Source organism: Coregonus lavaretus, assembly GCF_964263955.1.
Source record: "Coregonus lavaretus genome assembly, chromosome: 36".
Lineage (NCBI taxonomy): Eukaryota > Metazoa > Chordata > Actinopteri > Salmoniformes > Salmonidae > Coregonus > Coregonus lavaretus.
The window spans coordinates 9,091,291-9,118,107 of record NC_140023.1 but is presented as its reverse complement, the minus strand read 5'-3'; the positions used below and the strand labels follow the sequence as shown (position 1 = coordinate 9,118,107).

The following is a 26,817-nucleotide window of genomic DNA, read 5'->3' as shown; positions in this document are numbered from 1 at the left end:
CAGTAATTTACCGGGAACCTTTAGCAAAGTGCAGAAATGTATCGTCCCAATAAATCTGTGGCCTTCTGGTCGCTGGCAACCAGGAGGTTGTAAGTTCAAATCCCAGGTGATGTTGAATCCCAAGTGTCACTTTACAGCAATAACATATTAATTCAGATGTAAAAATAGTAAGTTATTGTATATTTTCTGTATTTTTACTGCAACCAGCAGCCAATAATTTACGATAAAATTACAGGTAGTTTTTAACAGTGAAGTAACTCATTAGAATTGCCTTTTAAATCAGGTCTCTTGCAGCTTTTATATAATACAAACAAAAAATCTTAGAAACTTTTCTGGTAGTTGTATGGCAGATACATTGTGCTACATAGTATATGTTTGTTTTATTGTTCTTTACAATTAATAGACACAGAAACTAGACACATTCATAAAGCTTGCCAGCTGGAAGATTGGATTCATTCTTTTTTTGGAGGGAATAGTAAAGTATAAAGTATATATATAAAGAATAGTAAAGTATAACCAAGTAGCGCAAGGATAACGGATGAATTTGCAATGAAACGTAATATCTTAGAGTAAATGTCATGAATTAGTTTAGTTTATTGAAACATACCAAACCTGAATATAAATGTAGATATTTCAATAAAATAAACAAACTGCCAACAAAAGCAAAACATCTTTATATTTATGCATTCATGATAAATATTTATTTTCACATTTAGGTTGATTGTTTAAACGTTTTAACAATATACAATTATTATATTTAACAGACAACATTAGTTAAAGAACAGAATATATGGCAACTTATTTTGTTTGTGTACATTACAGCCGTGCAACTGATATGTTAAACATTCATTGGAACTTTACATTAAAGTATACTTTATAAAGGGGTTATAGGTAGTTTATAAATCAGTATTATTTAAACAGTTAATTGCTTGAAAACCATTATATCACATCAAAGTTTCCACAAATTAGTTATAACAATGTTTTACTGATTCATAAAGTGTTATCTTCATTAGTTTCATAGTATGGTTATTCCTGACATTCACACATTTGTCGAATTAGTACAGTTCCTTTCTTTGGTACCACAAATATAAACATCAAATTTCATTACCCTGGTTGTGGTGCAGAAAGTGATATATTTTATAGACACTGCCAACAAGAGAGATTGAGGAACTACCAGCCTGACAGCAAGACCATGGCGAGAATGGGGAGAAAAAAAGAAAATAAGCGCAAAAGAGAGAGGGAGCTGGGGGCTGCATTTCCTGTGTTGTTAGGGGCAGTGGTTGTTTCCAGGGCGGGTAAGTCACAGATCATCTTATTAAAAAAGGACCTGAATCTGGAGGTTTTGGCAAAAATGTGCATCGCGGTCGCTCGCAAATTGGTACCATTTTCATCCTTATTCATTGTTATCACTCCAGCCTGGAACCATGCCGGGCCAGACTTACACACCAGGGGGCCACCTACATCTCCCTGTAGAGAAAACAACACATAAATACATAGAATTGGATATTAATGACAATCACTTAAACAGAGAATGAATATTTCTGACCTACACCCACATTCACAGTCTACTACACCACACAGCAATGCCTAGCACTCTCCGCCGTACATTCTGTTTTGAAGAAACAAATATGAAAACGGATGGGTAACACTTAAAGCATTCAAGTGTAATGCTTTATAATTTGTTATAAGCATTTATGAGCCTTTATACTGTCTTATTACAAGGCATATACAGTATGTAATGCCTCTCTATGCATTAAATTCACAACTCTCAAACTGACTGTTATTTTGTCCTGATCATTAAGAGATGTTTATAAGACATTATAAAGAGATCATACATGACAAGTCGTATTATAACTGCATCATAATGCATTATACCTGGATGCTTTAAGTAAAGTAGCCCTTGCTGTAGCCTTTGTTACCTGCTCTAGATTCATCGCTGAAGTGCAGATGTTCTCAGTGGAGGAGATGTCGCCACAGCTCATCACATTAGCCTGCTGCTCTCGTATACCTGTCCCAGTGGTGCCATTCACTAGGATAGTGATTCATTTAATTGGGTTAAAAACATCAGTTAATACGCATGGTCAACTGGTATGTATAATTTAACAAAAATTACATGCATAGAAATATTCCACCACATGCCTGTGGTAGAATAAACTAACAAGGAATGTCCTAATAATAATGAAATGTCCTAATAATACGGTGAACAAAAACAATAATTTTCTGAACTGATTTCATCATCTCATTTTCCCTGAAGAAATTATGAATGATTGAATCATGTGCATCCATTACTTGAACATTGAATGACCTTCCAGCATCTTGCCAACAAACACAGTTTCTTACCCCTGCCCTTGTCCTGGTTTCCCCAGCCTGTCACAAAGCACTGAGTCCCAGGTGGGAAGCTTCCATCGTTGCTCCAGTCTACAGATATAGGCTGAATGCAGCTGCTGAAGTTTACGAAGTTCTCCAGCTGCAGCAGCGCAATGTTAGTCCCAGTGTGGTTGGTCAGAGTGATGTTCACAATGCCCAATGAAACCTCGCAGACATCAGATCCTTTCTGCTGTTGCTCTCCCAGAAACACAGTCCAGTCGTCGGGATTTAAATGTGAACTACAGGAACAGAAAAGCAGATATGGTCTTTGAATAAAATAGATTTTACTGGCCAATCTTTCTATTCAATGTTGATTACAATGCATGTACACATATACTGCATTATGACTGGATTATGACTAATTATGTTTGTTTAAAATGCATTACAGATATGGGTTCATAGAAAGTGTTATCCAACTGTTCTCTGTAAAGCTCAGTGCAAGATTAATTTACCCGGGGAAGCATTGTGCAGCACTAAGTACGAATTCCTCCGTGATAAGAGTGCCACCGCAAATATGGATCCCATTTCTGTATAGACTGACCATCCAGGGCCAGGTTCCCCTCACAACGTTATAACTGTTGCCCCCTAGACGGGGACTCTTAGGGGCACGGCCACATACTCGCCCTAAAAGGAAAATAAGAAAACAGTAAGTAATTAATACAAAATAGTGTCGTATTCTTTCACAGGTCAGCAAATAAAAAATAAAAGTTAAGACACTACACACATGGAAGAAAAGGTGCTACGGTGGGGAAAAAAAGTATTTAGTCAGCCACCAATTGTGCAAGTTCTCCGACTTAAAAAGATGAGAGAGGCCTGTTATTTTCATCATAGGTACACGTCAACTATGACAGACAAAATGAGAATTTTTTTTCCAGAAAATCACATTGTAGGATTTTTTATGAATTTATTTGCAAATTATGGTGGAAAATAAGTATTTGGTCAATAACAAAAGTTTCTCAATATTTTGTTATATACCCTTTGTTGGCAATGACACAGGTCAAACGTTTTCTGTAAGTCTTCACAAGGTTTTCACACACTGTTGCTGGTGTTTTGGCCCATTCCTCCATGCAGATCTCCTCTAGAGCAGTGATGTTTTGGGGCTGTCGCTGGGCAACACAGACTTTCAACTCCCTCCAAAGATTTTCTATGGGGTTGAGATCTGGAGACTGGCTAGGCCACTCCAGGTCCTTGAAATGCTTCTTACGAAGCCACTCCTTCGTTGCCCGGGCGGTGTGTTTGGGATCATTGTCATGCTGAAAGACCCAGCCACGTTTCATCTTCAATGCCCTTGCTGATGGAAGGAGGTTTTCACTCAAAATCTCACGATACATGACCCCATTCATTCTTTCCTTTACACGGATCAGTCGTCCTGGTCCCTTTGCAGAAAAACTGCCCCAAAGCATGATGTTTCCACCCCCATGCTTCACAGTAGGTATGGTGTTCTGAGTGGAAATGGAAGAAAACTAGACTCCCTGCAGACCTGGCATCTTTTCACTCCCTCCTCTCTACATTTTCTTAATCTGTTTCTGCTGCTAAGGCCACTTTCTACCACTCTAAATTCCAAGCATCCGCCTCTAACCCTAGGAAGCTCTTTGCCACATTCTCCTCCCTGCTGAATCCCCCCCCCCCTCCCTCTCTGTGGATGACTTCGTCAACCATTTTGAAAAGAAGGTTGATGACATCCGATCCTCGTTTGTTAAGTCAAATGACACTGCTGGTCCTGCTCACACTGCCCTACCCTATGCTTTGACTTCTTTCTCCCCTCTCTCTCCAGATAAAATCTTGCGACTTGTGACGGCAGGCCGCCCAACAACCTGCCCGCTTGACCCTATCCCCTCCTCTCTTCTCCAGACCATCTCCGGTGACCTTCTCCCTTACCTCACCTCGCTGATCAACTCATCCTTGACCGCTGGCTATGTCCCTTCCGTCTTCAAGAGAGCGAGAGTTGCACCCCTTCTCAAAAAACCAACACTCGATCCCTCTGATGTCAACAACTAGAGACCAGTATCCCTTCTTTCTTTTCTCTCCAAAACTATTGAGCGTGCCGTCTTTAGCTAACTCTCTTGCTATCTCTCTCAGAATGACCTTCTTGATCCAAACCAGTCAGGTTTCAAGATTGGTCATTCAACTGAGACTGCTCTTCTCTGTGTCACAGAGGCTCTCCGCACTGCTAAAGCTAACTCTCTCTCCTCTGCTCTTGTCCTTCTAGACCTGTCTGCTGCCTTTGATACTGTGAACCATCAGATCCTCCTCTCCACCCTCTCCGAGCTGGGCATCTCCGGCGCGGCTCACTCTCGGATTGCGTCCTACCTGACCGGTCGCTCCTACCAAGTGGCGTGGCAAGAAGCTGTCTCCGCACCACGTGCTCTCACCACTGGTGTCCCCCAGGGCTCAGTTCTAGGCCCTCTCCTATTCTCGCTATACACCAAGTCACTTGGCTCTGTCATATCCTCACATGGCCTCTCCTATCATTGCTACGCTGACGACACACAACTAATCTTCTCCTTTCCCCCTTCTGATAACCAGGTGGCGAATCGCATCTCTGCATGTCTGGCAGACATATCAGTATGGATGACGGATCACCACCTCAAGCTGAACCTCGGCAAGACGGAGCTGCTCTTCCTCCCGGGGAAGGACTGCCCGTTCCATGATCTCGCCATCACGGTTGACAACTCCGTTGTGTCCTCCTCCCAGAGTGAGAAGAGCCTTGGCGTGACCCTGGACAACACCCTGTCGTTCTCCGCTAACATCAAGGCGGTGACCCGATCCTGTAGGTTCATGCTCTACAACATTCGGAGAGTACGACCCTGCCTTACACAGGAAGCGGCACAGGTCCTAATCCAGGCACTTGTCATCTCCCGTCTGGATTACTGCAACTCGCTGTTGGCTGGGCTCCCTGCCTGTGCCATTAAACCCCTACAACTCATCCAGAATGCCGCAGCCTGTCTGGTGCTCAACCTTCCCAAGTTCTCTCACGTCACCCCGCTCCTCCGCACACTCCACTGGCTTCCAGTTGAAGCTCGCATCTGCTACAAGTCCATGGTGCTTGCCTACGGAGCTGTGAGGGGAACGGCACCTCCGTACCTTCAGGCTCTGATCAGTCCCTACACCCAATCGAGGGCACTGCGTTCATCCACCTCTGGCCTGCTGGCTCCCCTACCTCTGCGGAAGCATAGTTCCCGCTCAGCCCAGTCAAAACTGTTCGCTGCTCTGGCACCCCAATGGTGGAACAAGCTCCCTCACGACGCCAGGACAGCGGAGTCACTCACCACCTTCCGGAGACATTTGAAACCCCACCTCTTTAAGGAATACCTGGGATAGGATAAAGTAATCCTTCTACCCCCCCCCCCCTTTACTCCAACCCACCCTCCCCCCCAAAAATATAATAATAATAATAATAATAATAATAATAAATAAATAAAATAAAAAAATACATTTGTAATGTGGTTATCCCACTGGCTATAAGGTGAATGCACCTATTTGTAAGTCGCTCTGGATAAGAGCGTCTGCTAAATGACGTAAATGTAAATGTAAATGTGTTCTTTGGATGCAACTCAGCATTCTTTGTCTTCCAAACACGACGAGTTTAGTTTTTACCAAAAAGTTCTATTTTGGTTTCATCTGACCATATGACATTCTCCCAATCCTCTTCTGGATCATCCAAATGCACTCTAGCAAACTTCAGATGGGCCTGGACATGTACAGGCTTAAGCAGGGAGACACGTCTGGCACTGCAGGATTTGAGTCCCTGGCGGCGTAGTGTGTTACTGATGGTAGGCTTTGTTACTTTGGTCCCAGCTCTCTGCAGGTCATTCACTAGGTCCCCCCGTGTGGTTCTGGGATTTTTGCTCACCGTTCTTGTGATCACCACGGGGTGAGATCTTGCGTGGAGCCCCAGATCGAGGGAGATTATCAGTGGTCTTGTATGTCTTCCATTTCCTAATAATTGCTCCCACAGTTGATTTCTTCAAACCAAGCTGCTTACCTATTGCAGATTCAGTCTTCCCAGCCTGGTGCAGGTCTACAATTTTGTTTCTGGTGTCCTTTGACAGCTCTTTGGTCTTGGCCATAGTGGAGTTTGGAGGCCATAGTGGAGTTTGGAGTGTGACTGTTTGAGGTTGTGGACAGGTGTCTTTTATACTGATAACAAGTTCAAACAGGTGCCATTAATACAGGTAACGAGTGGAGGACAGAGGAGCCTCTTAAAGAAGAAGTTACAGGTCTGTGAGAACCAGAAATCTTGCTTGTTTGTAGGTGACCAAATACTTATTTTCCACCATAATTTGCAAATAAAATCATTTAAAATCCTACAATGTGATTTTCTGGATTTTTTTCTCTCTCAATTTGTCTATCATAGTTGACGTGTACCTATGATGAAAATTACAGGCCTCTCTCATCTTTTTAAGTGGGAGAACTTGCACAATTGGTGGCTGACTAAATACTTTTTTCCCCCACTCTATCTAGAACCTAAAAGGGTTTATCGGCTGTCCCCATAGGAGAACCCTTTGATGGAACTATTTTGGGTTCCATGTAGAACCCTTTCCACAGAGGGTTCTACATGGAACATAAAAGGGTTCTACCTGGAACCCAAAAGGATTCTCCTATGGGGACAGCCGAAGAACCCTTTTGGAACCTTTTTCTAAGAGTGTAGCAACATAGGTAGGAAACTCATGTGCAGCAGTGGTGAATGTACTTCCGGTTGTGATCATGGTTGGTGGCAAGCCAGGACAGGTATATCTGCTGTCCACATCTAACCCACTGGAGGTAAACTGGACAAAGCCTGGCTTGTCGATGATGAACTTAAAATGTAATAAAAAACTCACCTTCTGCACTTGAAATGACAGTGATATCTGGTGCTTTAGTTGTTTTGACTGGTACATTTGTAGCAGGACCAGTAGATGGTGGGACAGTTGTAGCAGGAGGGGGTAGGCCAGGACAGGTATAACTGCTGTCAGTATCTACCCCACTGGAGGTAAATTGGACAAAGCCTGGCTTGTCAGTAGTGATCTCGGAGTTGATCCAGGGCTGGTAGCGAGACACTCTGGTGTATACCCCAGGGAGATTGGGCCGAGCGCAGCCAAAACCCCAACTAACAACCCCAGCCTGGATCCAGACAGAGTTCTGTTTAGTCACCATTGGACCTCCAGAGTCACCCTGAAATGATGGAGCAAGGTAAGTCTTCCAATCCATTAAAAAACAAAGAATAGTTTAGGAACAGGGCAATAATGAAATGGGTTATCATGGACTCTACCTGACATGAGTCCTTGCCCCCTGTCAGCACACCAGCACAGAGCATGTTGTCTGTGACTGAGCCGACCCCATTGAGGCAGTTACACTGTCTATTACCCAGAACTGGAACCTCCACTTCCTGCAGAGCCTGAGGGGAGGGGAGGAATTCTGAGGGAGAGGATGAGAGACAGACTCATGATGAACATTCCATTTTCAGTGGAAAAATTATGTTTTTTAGGCTGCAATGTACTGCTATTTCTCACAACACAATATGTCATTGACATCTCCATGAAGGTCTCCTCACTTCCTTCGTTGATGTTGCCCCAGCCAGTGACCCAGCTATCAGTGCCATTGTGGTAAAAACTGTCACTTGCTGCCAGACAGACGGGTCTGATATAGTTTGTGAAGCTGACTGGTGAGGTGAGTCTGAGCAGAGCGATGTCGTTGTCATTGTTGTCATTGTTGTAAACTGGATGTAACACGATCTGAGCCACAGTTCTGGACACTTCGTTGGGGTTACTGCCCTCCTGGTTCTGTCGACCCAAGATGATGTTCCAACCATTTGGGCTTGAGCTTTGTTGGAATGGGAAGATAATATATTTTTTGCATCATATGAGAATTGGACAAAATATAAGATTCCCATGAAACGAAAGTACATTTTGGAGAAACTTCTTTCAAGTAAGAGGTGCACTCAGCTGCATTACAGAGAGTTTGACATATTCCTTGAGCTACAACCTTTACGTCCCCTGTATCTCACGCTAACTCACCTAGAGAAGCAGTGGGCTGCAGACATCACCCACTCCTTGTTGATGAGGGACCCGCCACAAACATGGTCGCCAAATAGGTGTAGGCTAGCTTGCCAGGGCCAACTTCCTGCAGGGGCATCCTCACCCCCCACTATTTTGTTGTTGAATGAAGTGGTCCCACACACTGAAACAGAGATAAACAATGATGAGTGGAGTGGTGCCACATACTGGAACATAAGAGTCTGAATTGAGTCACTAAGCCATAGAATACAATATGAAACGACTTTACTTGACACCCAGCATCATAACACGTTATGACACAGTCATAACCATGTCATAACCTGTTATAATATGGTCATAACACTGTCATGACACATATATTTAGACCTGTTGTGACATATATTGCTGTCACGGATTCAGCCGAGGCTGCTCCTCCTCCTTGCTCGGGCAGACTTTGGCGTTCGTCGTCCCCGGAGTACTAGCTGCTGCCGATCGATGTTTCGGTGTTTGTCTAGTTTAGTCTTTATTGTTTACACCTGTTCCCCATTATGTTTGATTGTATTCCCTATATTTACCCCTGTCTCTCATTTGGTATTTTGTGTGTTATTGTTTGTGGTTACGTGTGTCGTTGGTGAGCGGGTTAGTTCCTCCCTGTGTGGAGGTATTCTGTGTTGTGTTCTTTACTTATTTCAGTAAAGTACGTTTCTTGGAGTTCTGTGTCCTGCGCCTGACTTCTATCCACCACATTACACTGACACTCGTGACAGAATAACACACCACGACATGGAGTCAGCAGGAGCGGCGGTGCCAACGGGATCACTGGAGGAGCGCGTTATACAACAGGCGGCTATGATCCAGGATCTTGGCACCGCCATGGAAGGGGTGATGAACACCTTGAGGCGATGGGAAAGAGGAGGTTTGCCCACACCTCCTCCAACGATACCACCACCATCAGCCATACCCATCGTTTCACCTCTGGAGTCCAGTGGGATTCGGCTCTCGCTCCCGAGGGCTTATGATGGTACCGCGGCCGGGTGTCAGGGTTTCCTGCTCCAAGTGGAACTCTACCTGGCAACCATCCACCCGGCGCCCTCGGGATACGAGAGCGTGTCCGCTCTCATCTCCTGTCTGTCCGGCAAGGCACTGGAGTGGGCCAACGCCGAGTGGGGGGGAATAGACGCCGCTACAGTCAACTATGCGGAGTTCACCCACCGCTTCAGGGCGGTGTTCGATCATCCCCCAGAGGGGAAGGCGGCGGGTGAGCGTCTGTTCCACCTCAGACAGGGGAAGAGGAGCGCGCAGGAGTTCGCACTGGACTTCCGGACTCTGGCTGCCAATGCGGGATGGAATGAGAGGGCCCTCATCGACCACTACAGGTGCAGCCTAAGGGAGGACGTTCGTCGAGAGTTGGCCTGCAGGGACACCAAACTAAGTTTCGATCAGCTGGTGGACATGTCGATTCGCCTAGATACTCTGTTGGCTACCCGCGGGCGTCCGGAGTTGGGGCCGTCCATTCTGTCCCCCAGCACTTCCGAGCCGAGCCCTATGGAGCTCGGGGGTGCTGGTGCTAGGGAGACTAGGAGAGAGACCAGGAGAGAGGCCGTCCCCTGCACCAACTGTGGCCGCAGAGGACACACTGCGGTTCGGTGCTGGGGAGGGTCTCCTAGGAATCGAGGCAGTAAGCAACGCACTGATGAGTCATTCCAGGTGAGTAAGCACCCAACTCACCCAGAGCTCCCTGTTGTACATATGTGTATTGAAGTTGTGTTTCCCGAGGTTTCTTCTCACTCCCAGCATAAGGCGCTAGTAGATTCCGTAGGGGCAACGACGGTGGAAAGTCCGAACCAAATTCCCACAATGCACATTCCTCCTGAGTATGCCGATTTGGCACTCGCCTTCTGTAAAAAGAAGGCGACTCAATTACCACCTCATCGACAGGGGGATTGTGCGATAGACCTCCAGGTAGGCGCTGCGCTTCCTCGTAGTCATGTGTATCCTCTGTCTCAGGAGGAGACGGCAGCTATGGAGACATACATCACCGAATCTCTGAGACAGGGATACATACGGCCGTCCACTTCCCCTGCGTCCTCAAGTTTCTTTTTTGTGAAGAAGAAGGATGGGGGTTTACGCCCGTGTATTGATTACCATGGTCTCAATCAGATTACAATTAAATACAGCTATCCTCTCCCTCTGATTGCTAGTATGACGGCGTCATAACACGGGGCGCGATTCTTCACAAAATTGGATCTCAGGAGCGCTTACAACCTGGTGCGCATTAGGGAAGGAGATGAGTGGAAGACAGCATTCAGTACCACCTCGGGTCACTATAAGTACCTCGTCATGCCATACGGTTTAATGAATGCTCCTTCAGTCTTCCAATCATTTGTGGACGAGATTTTCCGGGATTTGCATGGACAGGGTGTAGTGGTGTATATTGATGACATTCTAATATACTCCGCTACACGAACCGAGCATGTGTCCCTGGTACATCGGGTGCTGGGTAGACTGTTGGAGCATGACTGTCACGCCCTGGCTCTGGGGACACTGTTATGTTGAGCCAGGGTGTGTAGATCTATGTTCTCTATTTCTATGTTGGCCTGAGTGACTCCCAATCAGAGGCAACGAGTGTCAGCTGTTTGCTGGTTGTCTCTGATTGGGAGCCATATTTAAACTGTCGGTTTTTCCTTTGTTTTTTGTGGGTTCTTGTTTCAAGTTGGTTGTGTTTGACCGTGTACTGTCACGTTACCGTCTTTGTTGTTTTGATCGCGTTTCGCTCAATAAAGAGTATGTTTGCCTGCAACGCTGCGCCTTGGTCCTCATCTGTTCCCGACGATCGTGACAGAAGAACCCACCAAGACAGGACCAAGCAGCGTGAAGAGGAGAGAGGAAGGACTTGGGATCAGTGGAGTAGGAGTCTCGACTGGGCCAAGCCAAGTGAAGAGCAGAGAGGTTGGACTATGGAGCAGTGGATTAAGAGTCTCGACTGGCAAGCCAAGTGAAGAGCAGAGAGGTTGGACTTTGGAGCAGTGGGGTGAGAGTCTGGCAAGAACTAGGGAGGCCTGGTCCACGGGGAGGAGAGACCCCCAGAAATTTTTTAGGTGGGGGCTCACGTCGTGGACGACGGGGCAGCAGGAGGCCGCGATGGAGCGGTCCAGCGGGTGCGCAGAGGAGGCCGCCAGGTTAAGGGGGCCACTGGTCACAGAGGAGAGGGAAAGTGTGGAGGCACGGCGAGAGGTACTGGGGTGTGTTACCAGTCCGGTCGGGCCCGTTCCTGATCTCTGCGTAGGGCCAGTGGTGTGTGTCCCCAGTGCGGTCCGGTCTGTTCCTGTTCCTCGCATCGTGCCTGTGGTGCGCGTCGCCAGCCCGGTCCGGCCTGTTCCTGCTCTCCGCATCGAGCCTGTGGTACGCTTCGTCAGCCCAGTCCGGCCCATTCCTGCTCCCCGCACCAAGTCTGTGGTGCGTCTCGTCAGCCCGGCTCGGCCCGTTCCTGCTCCCCGCACCAAGTCAGTGGTGCGCTTCGTCAGCCCGGCTCGGCCCATTCCTGCTCCCCGCACCAAGTCTGTGGTGCGCTTCGTCAGCCCGGCTCGGCCCATTCCTGCTCCCCGCACCAAGTCTGTGGTGCGTTTCGTCAGCCCTGTCCGGCCCGTTCCTGCTCTCCGCACCAAGTCTGTGGTGCGCGTCGCCAGCCCAGTCCGGCCCATTCCTGCTCCCCGCACCAAGTCTGTGGTGCGTTTCGTCAGCCCTGTCCGGCCCGCTCCTGCTCTCCACACCAAGCCAGTGGTGTGCGTCGTCAGTCCAGCACGGCCCGTGCCTGTTCCCCGCACCAAGCCAGGGGTGCGTATCGTCAGCCCGGCTCGGCCCGTTCCTCCTCCACGCACTAAGCCAGGGGTGCGCATCGTCAGCCCGGTCCGGTCCATTCCTGCTCCACGCACCAAGCCAGGGGTGCGTATCGTCAGCCCGGTCCGGCTAGTTGCTACTCCACGCACCAAGCCAGGGGTGCGCATCGTCAGCCCGGTCCGGTCCATTCCTGCTCCACGCACCAAGCCAGGGGTGTGTATCGTCAGCCCGGTCCGGCCAGTTGCTACTCCACGCACCAAGCCAGGGGTGCGTGTCGTCAGTCCGGCTCCGGCCAGCGGGGCCAGACCGGACCAGGGGTACTTTGGGGGGTTGGAGAAGGAGTGGGGATCGGGCCCAGAGCCGGATCCGCCGCCAAGGCGGAGTGCCCACCCGGTCCCTCCCCTGTGGTATTTAGTTGGCGCGGTCGGAGTCCGCGCCTTTAGGGGGGGGTACTGTCACGCCCTGGCTCTGGGGACACTGTTATGTTGAGCCAGGGTGTGTAGATCTATGTTCTCTATTTCTATGTTGGCCTGAGTGACTCCCAATCAGAGGCAACGAGTGTCAGCTGTTTGCTGGTTGTCTCTGATTGGGAGCCATATTTAAACTGTCGGTTTTTCCTTTGTTTTTTGTGGGTTCTTGTTTCAAGTTGGTTGTGTTTGACCGTGTACTGTCACGTTACCGTCTTTGTTGTTTTGATCGCGTTTCGCTCAATAAAGAGTATGTTTGCCTGCAACGCTGCGCCTTGGTCCTCATCTGTTCCCGACGATCGTGGGACATTGGTTGTCTCCTTCCTGGGACATTGGTTGTCCGCATCAGGGGTGGAAATGGAGATTGACCGCGTTTCAGCCGTGCGTAATTGGCAGACTCCCACTACGGTGAAGGAGGTGCAGCGGTTTTTGGGTTTTGACAATTACTACCGGAGGTTTATCCTGGGCTTTGGACAGGTAGCAGCTCCCATCACCTCCCTGCTAAAGGGGGGCCCGGTGCGTTTGCAGTGGTCGGCTGAGGCATACAGGGCGTTTAGACATCTGAAGGACCTGTTCACCTCGGTTCCGGTGCTGGCACATCTGGATCCCTCTTTGGCGTTCCAAGTTGAGGTGGATGCGTCCGAGGCGGAGTACATCCGGGCGGAGTACAACCTGGAGTACATCCGGGCAGCGAGGAGACTGAACCCTCGTCAGGCTAGGTGGGCCATGTTTCTTGCCCGGTTTGTATTTAAGCTCACTTATCTACCAGGGTCACAGAACGCTAAGGCAGACGCCCTGTCCCGACAATATGACACAGAGGAGAGGTCCATTGAGCCCACTCCCATACTTCCGGAGTCTTGTCTAGTGGCACCGGTGGTGTGGGAGGTCGATGCGGAAATCGAGCGGGCATTACGTGCCGACCCTACTCCCCCAGAGTGTCCAGAGGGGTGGAGGTACGTGCCGATCGAGGTCCGTGATCGACTGATATATTGGGCTCACACGTCACCCTCCTCTGGTCATCCTGGTATTGGTCGGACTGTGCACTGCCTTAGCGGGAAGTACTGGTGGCCCACCTTAGCTAGGGACGTGAGGGTTTACGTTTCTTCCTGCTCGGTGTGCGCCCAGTGTAAGGCACCTAGACACCTGCCCAGAGGGAAGTTACAACCTCTACCCGTTCCACAACGGCTGTGGTCTCACCTATCGGTGGATTTTGTCACGGACCTTCCCCCCTCCCAGGGGAATACCACGATCTTTGTCGTTGTGGATCGGTTTTCGAAGGCCTGCCGTCTCATTCCTATGCCAGGTCTTCCTACAGCCCTACAAATTGCCGACGCCCTGTTTACTCACGTCTTCCAGCACTACGGGGTGCCTGAGGATATAGTGTCTCATCGGGGTCCCCAGTTCACCTCTAGAGTCTGGAGGGTGTTTATGGAACGTTTGGGGGTCTCGATTAGCCTTACCTCGGGTTTTCACCCTGAGAGTAATGGGCAGGTGGAGAGAGTAAACCAGGATGTGGGTAGGTTTCTGAGGTCCTATTGCCAGGACCAGCAGGAGGAGTGGTCGGGGTATATCCCCTGGGCAGAGATAGCCCAAAACTCATCTTACGCCTTTTCAGTGTGTGTTGGGTTATCAGCCGGCTCTGGCACCCTGGCATCAGAGCCAGATCGAAGCTCCTGCGGTGGATGAGTGGTTTCGGCGCTCGGAGGAAACATGGAACGCTGCGCATGTCCATCTGCAGCGGGCTATCAGACGGCAAAAAGCGAGCGCCGATCGCCACCGCAGTGAGGGTCCGGTTTATGCACCAGGAGATCGGGTCTGGCTCTCGACCCGAAACCTGCCCCTTCGCCTGCCCTGCCGGAAGCTGGGTCGGCGGTTTGTGGGGCCATTTAAAGTCCTGAGGAGATTGAATGAGGTATGTTATAGGTTACAACTGCCCATTAATTACCGCATTAACCCCTCGTTCCATGTGTCTCTCCTCAGGCCGGTGGTAGCTGGTCCACTCCAGGAGAATGAGATACGAGAGGCTCCTCCACCCCACTAGACATCGAGGCGTACTCTGTCCGTTCCATCGTTGATTCGAGGCGTCGGATGGGGGGTCTGCAGTATCTCGTGGAGTGGGAGGGGAACAGTCCGGAGGAACGGTGCTGGGTCCCTAGGAGGGACATCCTAGATCCCTCCCTGTTGAGGGATTTCCACCGGAGTCATCCGACTCGCCCTGCTCCGCGTCCTCCTGGCCGTCCCCGAGGCCGGGGTCGGCGCACGGCTGGAGCCGCGCGTCAAGGGGGGGGTGGGGTACTGTCACGGATTCAGCTGAGGCTGCTCCTCCTCCTTGCTCGGGCAGGCTTCGGCGTTCGTCATCCCCGGAGTACTAGCTGCTGCCGATCGATGTTTCGGTGTTTGTCTAGTTTAGTCTTTATTGTTTACACCTGTTCCCCATTATGTTTGATTGTATTCCCTATATTTACCCCTGTCTCTCATTTGGTATTTTGTGTGTTATTGTTTGTGGTTACGTGTGTCGTTGGTGAGCGGGTTAGTTCCTCCCTGTGTGGAGGTATTCTGTGTTGTGTTCTTTACTTATTTCAGTAAAGTACGTTTCTTAGAGTTCTGTGTCCTGCCCCTGACTTCTATCCACCGCATTACACTGACACTCGTGACAATTGCATTCTTTTATGGCAGGTTATGACTCCTAAATAAGAGTGTCAAAACCCCCAAAACCTACCACTCAAGGCAAAACATTCCATACACCATAAACATACTGTTGACACATACTGTAGGCTATGTTATATACATACATTATCAGTCAAAAGTTTGGACACACCTACTCATTCAAGGGTTTTTCATTATTTTTTACTATTTTCTACATTGTAGAATAATAGTGAAGACATCAAAACTATGAAATAACACATATGGAATCATGTAGTAACCAAACAAGTGTTAAACAAATCAAAATATATTTTAAATGTGAGATTCTTCAAATAGCCACCCTTTGTCTTTATGACAGCTTTGCACACTCTTGGCATTCTCTCAACCAGCTTCACATGGAATGCTTTTCCAACAGTCTTGAAGGAGTTCCCACATATGGTGAGCACTTGTTGGCTGCTTTTCCTTCACTCTGCCGTCTGACTCATCCCAAACCATCTCAATTGGGTTGAGGTCGGGGGATTGTGGAGGCCAGGTCATCTGATGCAGCACTCCATCACTCTCCTTCTTGGTAAAATAGCCCTTACACAGCCTGGAGGTGTGTTGGGTCATTGTCCTGTTGAAAAACAAATGATAGTTCCACTAAGCCAAAACCAGATGGGATGGCGTATAGCTGCAGAATGCTGTGGTAGCCATGCTGGTTAAGTGTGCCTTGAATTCTAAATAAATCACAGAGAGTGTCACCAGCAAAGGACCCCCACACCATAACACCTCCTCCTCCATGCTTTACGGTGGGAACTACACATGCAGAGATCATCCGTTCACTCACACCGCGTCTCACAAAGACTCCAATTTGGACTCCAGACCAAAGGACACATTTCCACCGGTCTAATGTCCATTGCTCGTGTTTCTTGGCCAAGCAGGTCTCTTCTTATTATTGGTGTCCTTTAGTAGTGGTTTCTTTGCAGCAATTCGACCATGAAGGCCTGATTCACACAGTCCCCTCTGAACAGTTGATATTGAGATGTTTCTGTGACTTGAACTCTGTGGCTGCAATTTCTAAGGCTGGTAACTCTGATGAAATTATTCTCTGCAGCAGAGGTAACTCTGGGTATTCCATTCTTGTGGCGGTCCTCATGAGAGCCAGGTTCTTCATAGCGCTTGATGGTTTTTGTGACTGCACTTGAAGAAACTTTCAAAGTTCTTGAAATTTTCCGGATTGACTGACCTTCATGTCTTAAAGTAATGATGGACTGTCGTTTCTCTTTGCTTATTTGAGCTGTTCTTGCCATAATATGGACTTGGTCTTTTACCAAATAGGGCTATCTTCTGTCACCACACAACTGATTGGCTCAAACACATTACAAAGGAAAGAAAACCACAAATTAACTTTTAAGAAGGCACACCTGTTAATTGAAATGCATTTCAGGTGACTACCTGAATGCCAAGAGTGTGCAAAGCTGTCATCAAGTTAAAGGGTGGCTATTTGAAGAATCTAAAATCTCAAATATATTTTGATTTTTTAGCACTCTTTTGGTTACTACATGATTCCATATGTATTATTTCATAGTTTTGATGTCTTCACTATTATTCTACAATGTAAAAAAATAGTAAAAATAAAGCAAAACCCTTGAATGAGTGGGTGTGTCCAAACTTTTGACTGGTAGTGTACGTGATAGTTCTATCTGGCTTATATGATTATGATGGTCATAGTGCTTCTTGACAGTGTCATAAAGTGTATTTTCTTAGTCCAAGTAAAGTGACACTGGAGGGACATAATGCTTCTTGAGAGTGTCATAAAGTGTATTTTCTTAGTCCAAGTAAAGTGACACAGGATGGTCATTATGGTTCTTGACAGTTATAAAGTGTATTTTCTTAGTCCAAGTAAAGTGACACAGGATGGTCATTATGCTTCTTGACAGTCATAATGTGTATTTTCTTAGTCCAAGTAAAGTGACACAGGATGGTCATAATGCTTCATGACAGTGTCATGTATTTTCTACAAGTTTTTTAAAATATGAAGAAAAAAAACATGACTGTAAAGAATTCCTTGTAACAACAACAAAGGATGTAAGAAACAAACTTCTTGGCAGGGAAAAAACGAAATATACTCTATATATACAAAAATATGTGGACACCCCTTCAAATGAGTAGATTCGGCTATTTCAGCCACTCCCGTTGCTGACAGGTTTATAAAATCGAGCACACAGCAATGCAATCTTCAGAGACAAACATTGGCAGTAGAATAGCCCGTAATGAAGACCTCAGTGACTTCCAACATGGCACCGTCATAGGATGCCACCTTTCCACCAAGTCAGTTCGTCAAATTTCTGCCCTGCTAGAGCTGCCCCGGTCAACTGTAAGTGCTGTTATTGTGAAGTGGAAACGTCTAGGAGAAACAATGGCTCAGATGCGAAGTGAACACAAGCTCACAGAACGGGACCTCGGAGTGCTGAAGCGCAGCGCGTAAAGATCGTCTGTCCTCGGTTGCAACACTCACTACTGAGTTCCAAACTGCCTCTTGAAGCAACTTCAGCACAATAACTGTTCGTTTGGAGCTTCATTTAATGGGTTTCCATGGCCGAGCAGCCGCAAACAAGCCTAAGATCACCATGCGCAAAGCCAAGACTCGGCTGGAGTAGTGTAAAGCTCGCCGCCATTGGACTCTGGAGCAGTGGAAACGCGTTCTCTGGAGTGATGAACCACGCTTCATCATCTGGCAGTCCGACTGAAGAATCTGGGTTTGGTGGATGCCAGGAGAACGCTACCTGCCCCAGTGCATAGTGCCAACTGTAAAGTTTGGTGGAGGAGGAATAATGGTCTTGGGCTGTTTTTTATAGTTCGGGCTAGGCCACTTAGTTCCAGTGAAGGGAAATCTTAACGCTACAGCATGCAATGACATTCTAGACGATTCTGTGCTTCCAACTTTGGGAAAGGCCCTTTCCTATTTCAGCATGACAATGCCCCCGTGCACAAAGCAAGGTAATTACAGAAATGGTTTGTCGAGATCGGTGTGGAAGAACTTGACTGCACAGAGTGCTGACCTCAACCCCATCAAACACCTTTGAGATTAATTGGAACGCCGACTGAAAGCCAGGCCTAATCGCCCAACATCAGTGCCCGACCTTCCTAATGATCTTGTGGCTGAATGGCAGCAAGTCCCAGCAGCAATGTTCCAACATCTAGTTTAAAGCCTTCCCAGAAGAGTGGAGGCTGTTATAGCAGCAAAGGGGGGACCAACTCCATATTAATGCCCATGATTTTGGAATGAGATGTTCGACTATCAGGTGTCCACATACTTTTAGGCATGTAGTGTACGTCACAACAGGTGTAAATATATGGGTGATGACAGTGTTATGACCATATTATGACAGGTTATGACAAGTTATGTCAGCTGTTATGACATATTATGAGATGGTTATGACCGTGTCATGGCCTCCTGTAGCTCAGTTGGTAGAGCATGGCGCTTGCAACGCTAGGGTTGTGGGTTCGATTCCCACGGGGGGCCAGTATGAAAAATGTATGCACTCACTAACTGTAAGTCGCTCTGGATAAGAGCGTCTGCTAAATGACTAAAATGTAAAATTTAAATAACGTGTTATGACACTGGGTGTCAAGTAAAGTGTTACCAAAATATGACCACACAGTGTGGAAATCTACCTTTGGCTTCACAGTAAGATGATACACAGTATACATGATAAATAAAATATTCGGACATTAAAACATCAGGAGCACTTCATTAAGATCATTACAGCTGTCCAAATGTGCATGCAGGTATGTGGACTGATTACATTTTTCGTCAATAATGACAACATTAATAATATCTCAAAGGTTGACATTTATAGTATGTTCTAATCGATCATGCTCTTTAAATTAAAGAAAACAAATAGCAAAAAGAAATGGCAGCAATGGGAGTGATGATCATGAATTTCCGTACAATTCTGGAAAATAAAATGTAGATCATGTTCTTACCATCAAGTTGACAATATGATTCTGCGAAAGAGAGGAAGTAATTGAGTTAGTGCATTGTCTGATAGTCTCTATGAAACATTTTTGCTTTTGTGTAAATGCACCTTGTGAATTGTTGAACATGTCACACCTCATTGCATGTTAGCTTGCATCAGTTGCACCTGTTCTTCAGTAGTGGATCAAACAAATAAAGCTAAAACATGAAATTCATGTTTTCATTAAACTGAAAAGTCTCTGAAATGGAATGCTGTTGTAATATGAGTTGGATTAGAGTGTTTTCTTTTTTTCTTTTTTTAGGGGGTAGTTTAGCGTTAATATTTCAGATAGACTGTGGCTTCCATTAATGTAATTGTCTGCATCATTTCCATTCCCCCATATATATATTTTTAAAATATATTTTCCTTTATTATTTTCCCCTAACCCTACCACCCTTCCCCTAATTGGAGTAAACTAATGGACAACAACACTTAGGCTTCTACTTCCAGCTTATACATACTATATACAGTGGGGAGAACAAGTATTTGATACACTGCCGATTTTGCAGGTTTTCATACTTACAAAGCATGTAGAGGTCTGTCATTTTTATCATAGGTACACTTCAACTGTGAGAGACGGATTCTAAAACAAAAATCTAGAAAATCACATTGTATGATTTTTAAGTAATTAATTTGCATTTTATTGCATGACATAAGTATTTGATCACCTACCAACCAGTAAGAATTCCGTCTCTCACAGACCTGTTAGTTTTTCTTTAAGAAGCCCTCCTGTTCTCCACTCATTACCTGTATTAACTGCACCTGTTTGAACTCGTTACCTGTATAAAAGACAACTGTCCACACACTCAATCAAACAGGCTCCAACCTCTCCACAATGGCCAAGACCAGAGAGCTGTGTAAGGACATCAGGGATACAATTATAGACCTGCACAAGGCTGGGATGAGCTACAGGACAATAGGCAAGCAGCTTGGTGAGAAGGCAACAACTGTTGGCGCAATTATTAGAAAATGGAAGAAGTTCAAGATGACGGTCAATCACCCGTGGTCTGGGGCTCCATGCAAGATCTCACCTCGTGGGGCATCAATGATCATGAGGAAGGTGAGGGATCAGCCCAGAACTACACGGCAGGACCTGGTCAATGACCTGAAGAGAGCTGGGACCACAGTCTCAAAGAAAACCATTAGTAACACACTACGCCGTCATGGATTAAAACCTGCAGCGCACGCAAGGTCCCCCTGCTCAAGCCAGCACATGTCCAGGCCCGTCTGAAGTTTGCCATTGACCATCTGGATGATCCAGAGGAGGAATGGGAGAAGGTCATGTGGTCTGATGAGACAAAAATAGAGCTTTTTGGTCTAAACTCCACTCGCCGTGTTTGGAGGAAGAAGAAGGATGAGTACAACCCCAAGAACACCATCATTCTTTGGGGATGCTTTTCTGCAAAGGGGACAGGACGACTGCACCGTATTGAGGGGAGGATGGATGGGGCCGTGTATCGCGAGATCTTGGCCAAAAACCTCCTTCCCTCAGTAAGAGCATTGAAGATGGGTCGTGGCTGGGTCTTCCAGCAAACACACAGCCAGGGCAACTAAGGAGTGGCTCCATAAGAAGCATCTCAAGGTCCTGGAGTGGCCTAGCCAGTCTCCGGACCTGAACCCAATAGAAAATCTTTGGAGGGAGCTGAAAGTCCGTATTGCCCAGCGACAGCCCCGAAACCTGAAGGATCTGGAGAAGGTCTGTATGGAGGAGTGGGCCAAAATCCCTGTTGCAGTGTGTGCAAACCTGGTCAAGACCTACAGGAAACGTATGATCTCTGTAATTGCAAACAAAGGTTTCTGTACCAAATATTAAGTTCTGCTTTTCTGATGTATCAAATACTTATGTCATGCAATAAAATGCAAATTAATTACTTAAAAATCATACAATGTGATTTTCTTTATATTTTACAATAGTTATCTTTTGTTTGCTTTTAGTCCCATCCTTCAGTTACCCTCAACCCCTCCCATCTATCTCTGAAGACCATCCAGTGTTGATTTCTTTTTGCCATCTATTTTCCATCTCTGCTGTTTCACAAAAGTTCTGAACCTATGTACATTTTACGGACACAGTATATTTGAAATTAGTTATCTTGTTATTTTTTGTCCCACCCTTCAGCTCCACTCAACCCCTCCCATCTATCTCTGAACACCATCCAGTTTTGATTTCTATTTGCCATATATTTCTTAACTGTTCTTCAACTCATAAAACTGAAAAGACTGAAATGGAATGCTGTTGTAATATGTGTTGGATTGTAGTGTTTGTAAGGTGTTTTAGACATATTTTATAAGTATCTAAGTATATTTTTTAAGTATGTCAGTAGTTAACTGTAAAAACGTTTTTGTTTTTTTTATGCATTAAAGCTGCAATATGTAACTTTTTGTGTGACCTGACCAAATTTGCATAGAAATGTTATGTTAATGTTATGAGCTGTCATGCTCATTAAAGTTGCCTTGGAAAGAACAGGTGCAAATGCTCGGTAAATCTGGCCCTTGTGTAAATACTGTTTATTTCTGATTTTATGTGTGTGTTTATATGTGTATTAAGTCAGGATTATAAAACATGTTCTTATTGGTCTTGAATACATTGTGTCAGTAAAGGATTTCCATCAACAATTGCCTTGTTTTGTTCTCACTATAGTAGCTAGCCATTCTATAGAAAAATCTAGTTTTACGTTAACTATTTACTTTTGAGATGTTTCGTTGGGAAGGATACTGCAACACTCAAAAAGTGCAATGAAAGATACATGAAAAGTGTAATGATGCCTATGTATACACTGAGTGTATACATTGACACTGACCAGGTGAATCCAGGTGAAAGTTATGATCACTTATTGATGACACTTGATAAATCCACTTCAATCAGTGTAGATGAAGGAGAGGCGACAGGTTAAAGAAGGATTTTTAAGCCTTGAGACAATTGAGACATGGATTATGTATGTGTCCCATTCAGAGGGTGAATGGGCAAGACAAAATATTTAAGTGCCATTGAACAGGGTATGGTACTAGGTGCCAGGCGCGCCAGTTTGAGTGTATCAAGAACTGCAACGCTGCTGGGTTTTTCATGCTCAAAAGTTTCCTGTGTTTATCAAGAATGGTCCACCACAAAAAGGACATCCAGCCAACTTGACACAACTGTGGGAAGCATTGGCCTCAGCATGGGCCAGCATCTCTGTGGAAGGCTTTCAACACATTGTAGAGTCCATGCCCCAATGAATTTAAGCTGTTCTGAGGGCAAAAAGGGGTGCAACTCAATATTAGCAAGATGTTCCTAATGGTTTGTACACTCAGTGTATACAGTGCCTTCGGAAAGTATTCAGACGCCTTTACTTTTTCCACATTTTGTTACGTTACAGCCTTATTCCAAAATGGATGAAATAAAAAAAAGTCCTCAGCAATCTACACACAATACCCCATAATGACAAAGCAAAAACAGGTTTAGAATTTTTTACAAATGTATTACAAATAAAAAACAAAAATTCCTTATTTACATAAGTATTCAGACCCTTGGCTATGAGACTCGATATTGAGCTCAGGTGCATCCTGTTTCCATTGATCATCCTTGAGATGTTTCTACAACTTGATTGGAGTCCACCTGTGGTAAATTAAATTGATTGGACATGATTTGGAAAGGCACACACCTGTCGATATAAGGTCCCACAATTAACAGTGCATGTCAGAGCAAAAACATAGCCATGAGGTCGAAGGAATTGTCTGTAGAGCTCCGAGACAGGATTGTGTCGAGGCACAGATCTGGGGAAGGCTACCAAAACATTTCTGCAGCATTGAAGGTCCCCAAGAACACAATGGCCTCCATCATTCTTAAATGGAAGAAGTTTGGAACCACCAAGACTGAGCAATCGGGGGAGAAGGGCCTTGGTCAGGGAGGTGACCAAAAACCCGATGGTCACTCTGACAGAGCTCCAGAGTTCCTCTGTGGAGATGGGAGAACTTTCCAGAGGGACAACCATCTCTGCAGCAGTCCACCAATCAGGCCTTTATGGTAGAGTGGCCAGACAGAAGCCACTGCTCAGTAAAAGGCACATTACAGCCCACTTGGAGTTTGCCAAAAGGCACCTAAAGACTCAAGAAACAAGATTCTCTGGTCTGATGAAACCAAGATTAAACTCTTTGGCCTGAATGCCAAGCGTCACATCTGGAGGAAACCTAGCACCATCCCTACGGTGAAGCATGGTGGTGGCAGCATCATGCTGTGGGGATGTTTTTTAGCGCCAGGGACTGGGAGACAGGATCGAGGCAAAGATGAACGGAGCAAAGTACAGAGAGATCCTTGATGAAAACCTGCTCCAGAGCGCTCAGGACCTCACTGGGGCGAAGGTTCACCTTCAAACAGGACAACGACCCTAAGCACACAGCCAAGACAACACAGGAGTGGCTTCGGGACAAGTCTCTGAATGTCCTTGAGTGGCCCAGCCAGAGCCCGGACTTGAACCCGATCTAACATCACTGGAGAGACCTGAAAATAGCTATGCAGCTCCCCATCCAACCTGACAGAGCTTGAGAGGATCTCCAGAGAAGAATGGGAGAAACTCCCCAAATAGAGGTGTGCCAAGCTTGTAGCGTCATACCCAAGAAGAGTCAAGGCTGTAATCGCTGCCAAAAGCGCTTCAACAAAGTACTGAGTAAAGGGTCTGAATACTTATGTAAATGTAATATTTCAGTTTTTATATTTATATAAATTAGCAAAAATGTCTAAAATCCTGTTTTTTCTTTGTCGTTATGGGGTATTTTGTGTAGATTGATGAGGGAAAAAAACAATTTAATCAATTTTAGAATAAGGTTGTAACCAAACAAAATCTTGAACAAGTCAAGTCTGAATACTTTCCGAAGGCACTGTATACTCTTTTCAAGTGTTACTGATTTTTCAATGCAGATCAACTGTTAAAATTCCTGGTAGCTTCCTAAATAAGCCCTGACAACAATCACAAACAAGAAAGGCTGCCATCTCCAAAAACAGCCTCTCTTCAACAGACATTGTATGTCTGACAAAGTGTATGCCAAATGGCAAAATAAATGCTATACATGAACATGTATTAAAACATTATTTTCTAAATTCAACTGATATTTGCGCCATCAGGTAACTCTTTCCTGCTGATAATTTTGACACAGGCAAGTAAAGTGCAGTGATTGAGGACACAGTCTCTAACCCGTGGTGACACACTTTTTTTGCTGCAACTATATGTTGACACAGTCACATACCGGCAAGGCACAGAAGAGGTGACGCCAAGTGTAACCATTTATTTGTCAAAATATGCCTTGTCCCACACGCCATTTAATGTAATAAATATACTGCTATAATCAAATATTTGGAGGTTTATATGCGCTACCAGTCAAAAGTTTGCACACACCTACTCATTCAAGAGTTTTGCTTTATTTTTTAAAAAATTTTACATTGTAGAATAATAGTGAAGACATCAAAACTATGAAATAATACATATGGAATCATTTAGTAACCAAAAAAGTGTTAAACAAATCAAAATCTATTTTATATTTGAGATTGTTCTATGTTTGAGCTGCTTTTGAAAACAAAAGTCGAATTGAAAACATTATTGGCATTGTTGAATTCGATTTTCATAATAGTAAGCTAGGACTGATGGTTTGGTTAAACTAGCAAGTCTGTTTGTTTGGTTACCAAGGCAACTACTATAGTGTTCTAGTAAACTTGCTAGGTACTTCAGTGGATGTTGAACACATTTGTAGCTAAATGAATACATTTCATGTGTTAAATTATAGCCATGGTATAAAAGGGATAATCAACTCGTGGCTCTATGAGTTCTCTGGAAAATAATGCAACTCAGTGGAAGGTTAGTTCCACTCCGCTAGTGCTTCATAGAACACACCTTCCATGTCGTTCATTATTTCCATAGAATGCATAGCATTTTGTTGATTATCCCTTACTTCGTTCGTAGATTCACTCTGGCTATCTACTCCGATTTCAGAGCACTCTCGTCTGAGTGTGCCAGAGGGCAGAATAACTGAAGAATTCACCCGTTGAATATGGCCGGTGTCAGCAAAAAAGCTTAATTAAATTGTTGCCAGCAGCACAGTTACAGTCACCAACGCTCTGGATAACATGAAAACAGCCTAACCCGTTCTGCTAGGGTGCACTCTGGCACTCCAGATTGAATTTACGAACACACCACAGATTGAATTTACAAACACACCGAGTCAATCAGAAACAAGTATTCAACAATGGCATGGTATAAAGGTGGTTGACTTCAACAACCCTCATCAACTATTCAAAATATTTGTGGACAATGACTCCCTTGTATCTTGTCAGTATATCCATAATCTTTGATAGCATGCGACTTTTCGAAAATCAAGTATGGTTTAAATGCCAGGATATTATACTCATTTCAGCTCTTCATCTAGTAGAATTCAATGCATACTTTTCCACAATGCATTGGAAGAGGTGGTCTGTGAGTGATAGGCCCTAGTTCTCTTCAAGTATCCAACAACAAAACAAGGTTAATTAATTGGGAAGATGCCGAAAGATTCTGCGGTGGTGCTCAAATGTAGGCTAAGTAGTTTTAGTTGTCCTTAAAATGATCACGAGTATTGCATCTTATTTTTACCCGAAAGTGGATTTCTGTTTTCTCACTGAAAAGTGTTTCTTGTTCTCGTCAGAGCTTTTAAACTAAATACTAAACCATCTTTTGATTTCTGAATGTGTCGGCACCGGGGACTCTGGATGTGGCTGCGTAATTGATGTCATGTTAATCAGGCCTTTTGATTTGAACAGATTGTTTTAGCTTTGTAGGCTAGGCTACCTATTTATGCATTTAATTTATGGATCAAGCCTTAGCAGTCATTCTGATCTCGTTCCCAATGATCAGTAATTTAGTTTGTTATGTTTCTGAATTTGTGACTGAATTTGCACCCGACTGTCCACGTTTTTCTGTGCCATAGCCTTTTGATTTGAACATTTGAAAAGTTTTGGTGTGTGTCCTAGGCTATTTCATTTAGCCTATATATGTTACAGCACTTTGGTTTCACTGATAAATATGTTGAAATGGAACCAAATGATCTGTTTGAGGATAACTACTGCGGCTACTATGGTATAGGTCGAATGTGATAGTCTGCCTATAACCAGCCTGAGTAGGCCTATAACTCCATTCGTATTCTATTCAGAGTTTAGAGAAATTAATCAAATTGGAAATTAGCTATTATCAGTCTGGTTAATGCGATGCATGTCTGTTGAGTTTGGAAAAATCCACCCGCACTCGGCCCCGACCCACCTACTCAGCCAATCAGGAGCCGCTACTGCTTTGTGGCCATGGCATACTTTTTACTAAACAGTAGGCTACGTGCTTAATAGTATGCGACGATGCATAAATAGTATGCAGTTTAAGTATGTGGCACACTAGTATGGGTATTCGGACAAGGCCGTAGACAATCCCACACCTGACACAGAAAATTATAGTGGTCAAGCCAATACGCTCAAAAAGACTCACCTTGAATTAGGAGACTTACCACCGTCAACAAACAGACCCATTTCTTCACAGACAT

The 26,817-nt window shown here is 45.4% G+C and overlaps 1 protein-coding gene across 1 annotated transcript; it reads right to left on the bottom strand.

Moving 5' to 3' along the window:
- Window positions 1-1,170: 1,170 nt before the first annotated feature.
- On the bottom strand, window positions 1,171-26,817 carry LOC311110496 (transmembrane protease serine 9-like; the record flags this gene model as incomplete). Its single annotated transcript, XM_084153018.1, has 11 exons — window positions 1,171-1,178; window positions 1,383-1,467; window positions 1,920-2,029; window positions 2,341-2,606; window positions 2,820-2,991; window positions 7,191-7,521; window positions 7,619-7,764; window positions 7,901-8,169; window positions 8,364-8,526; window positions 19,259-19,279; window positions 26,763-26,817. 11 exons carry the CDS (start codon window positions 26,815-26,817, stop codon window positions 1,171-1,173), a joined length of 1,626 nt encoding a protein of 541 aa, XP_084009144.1.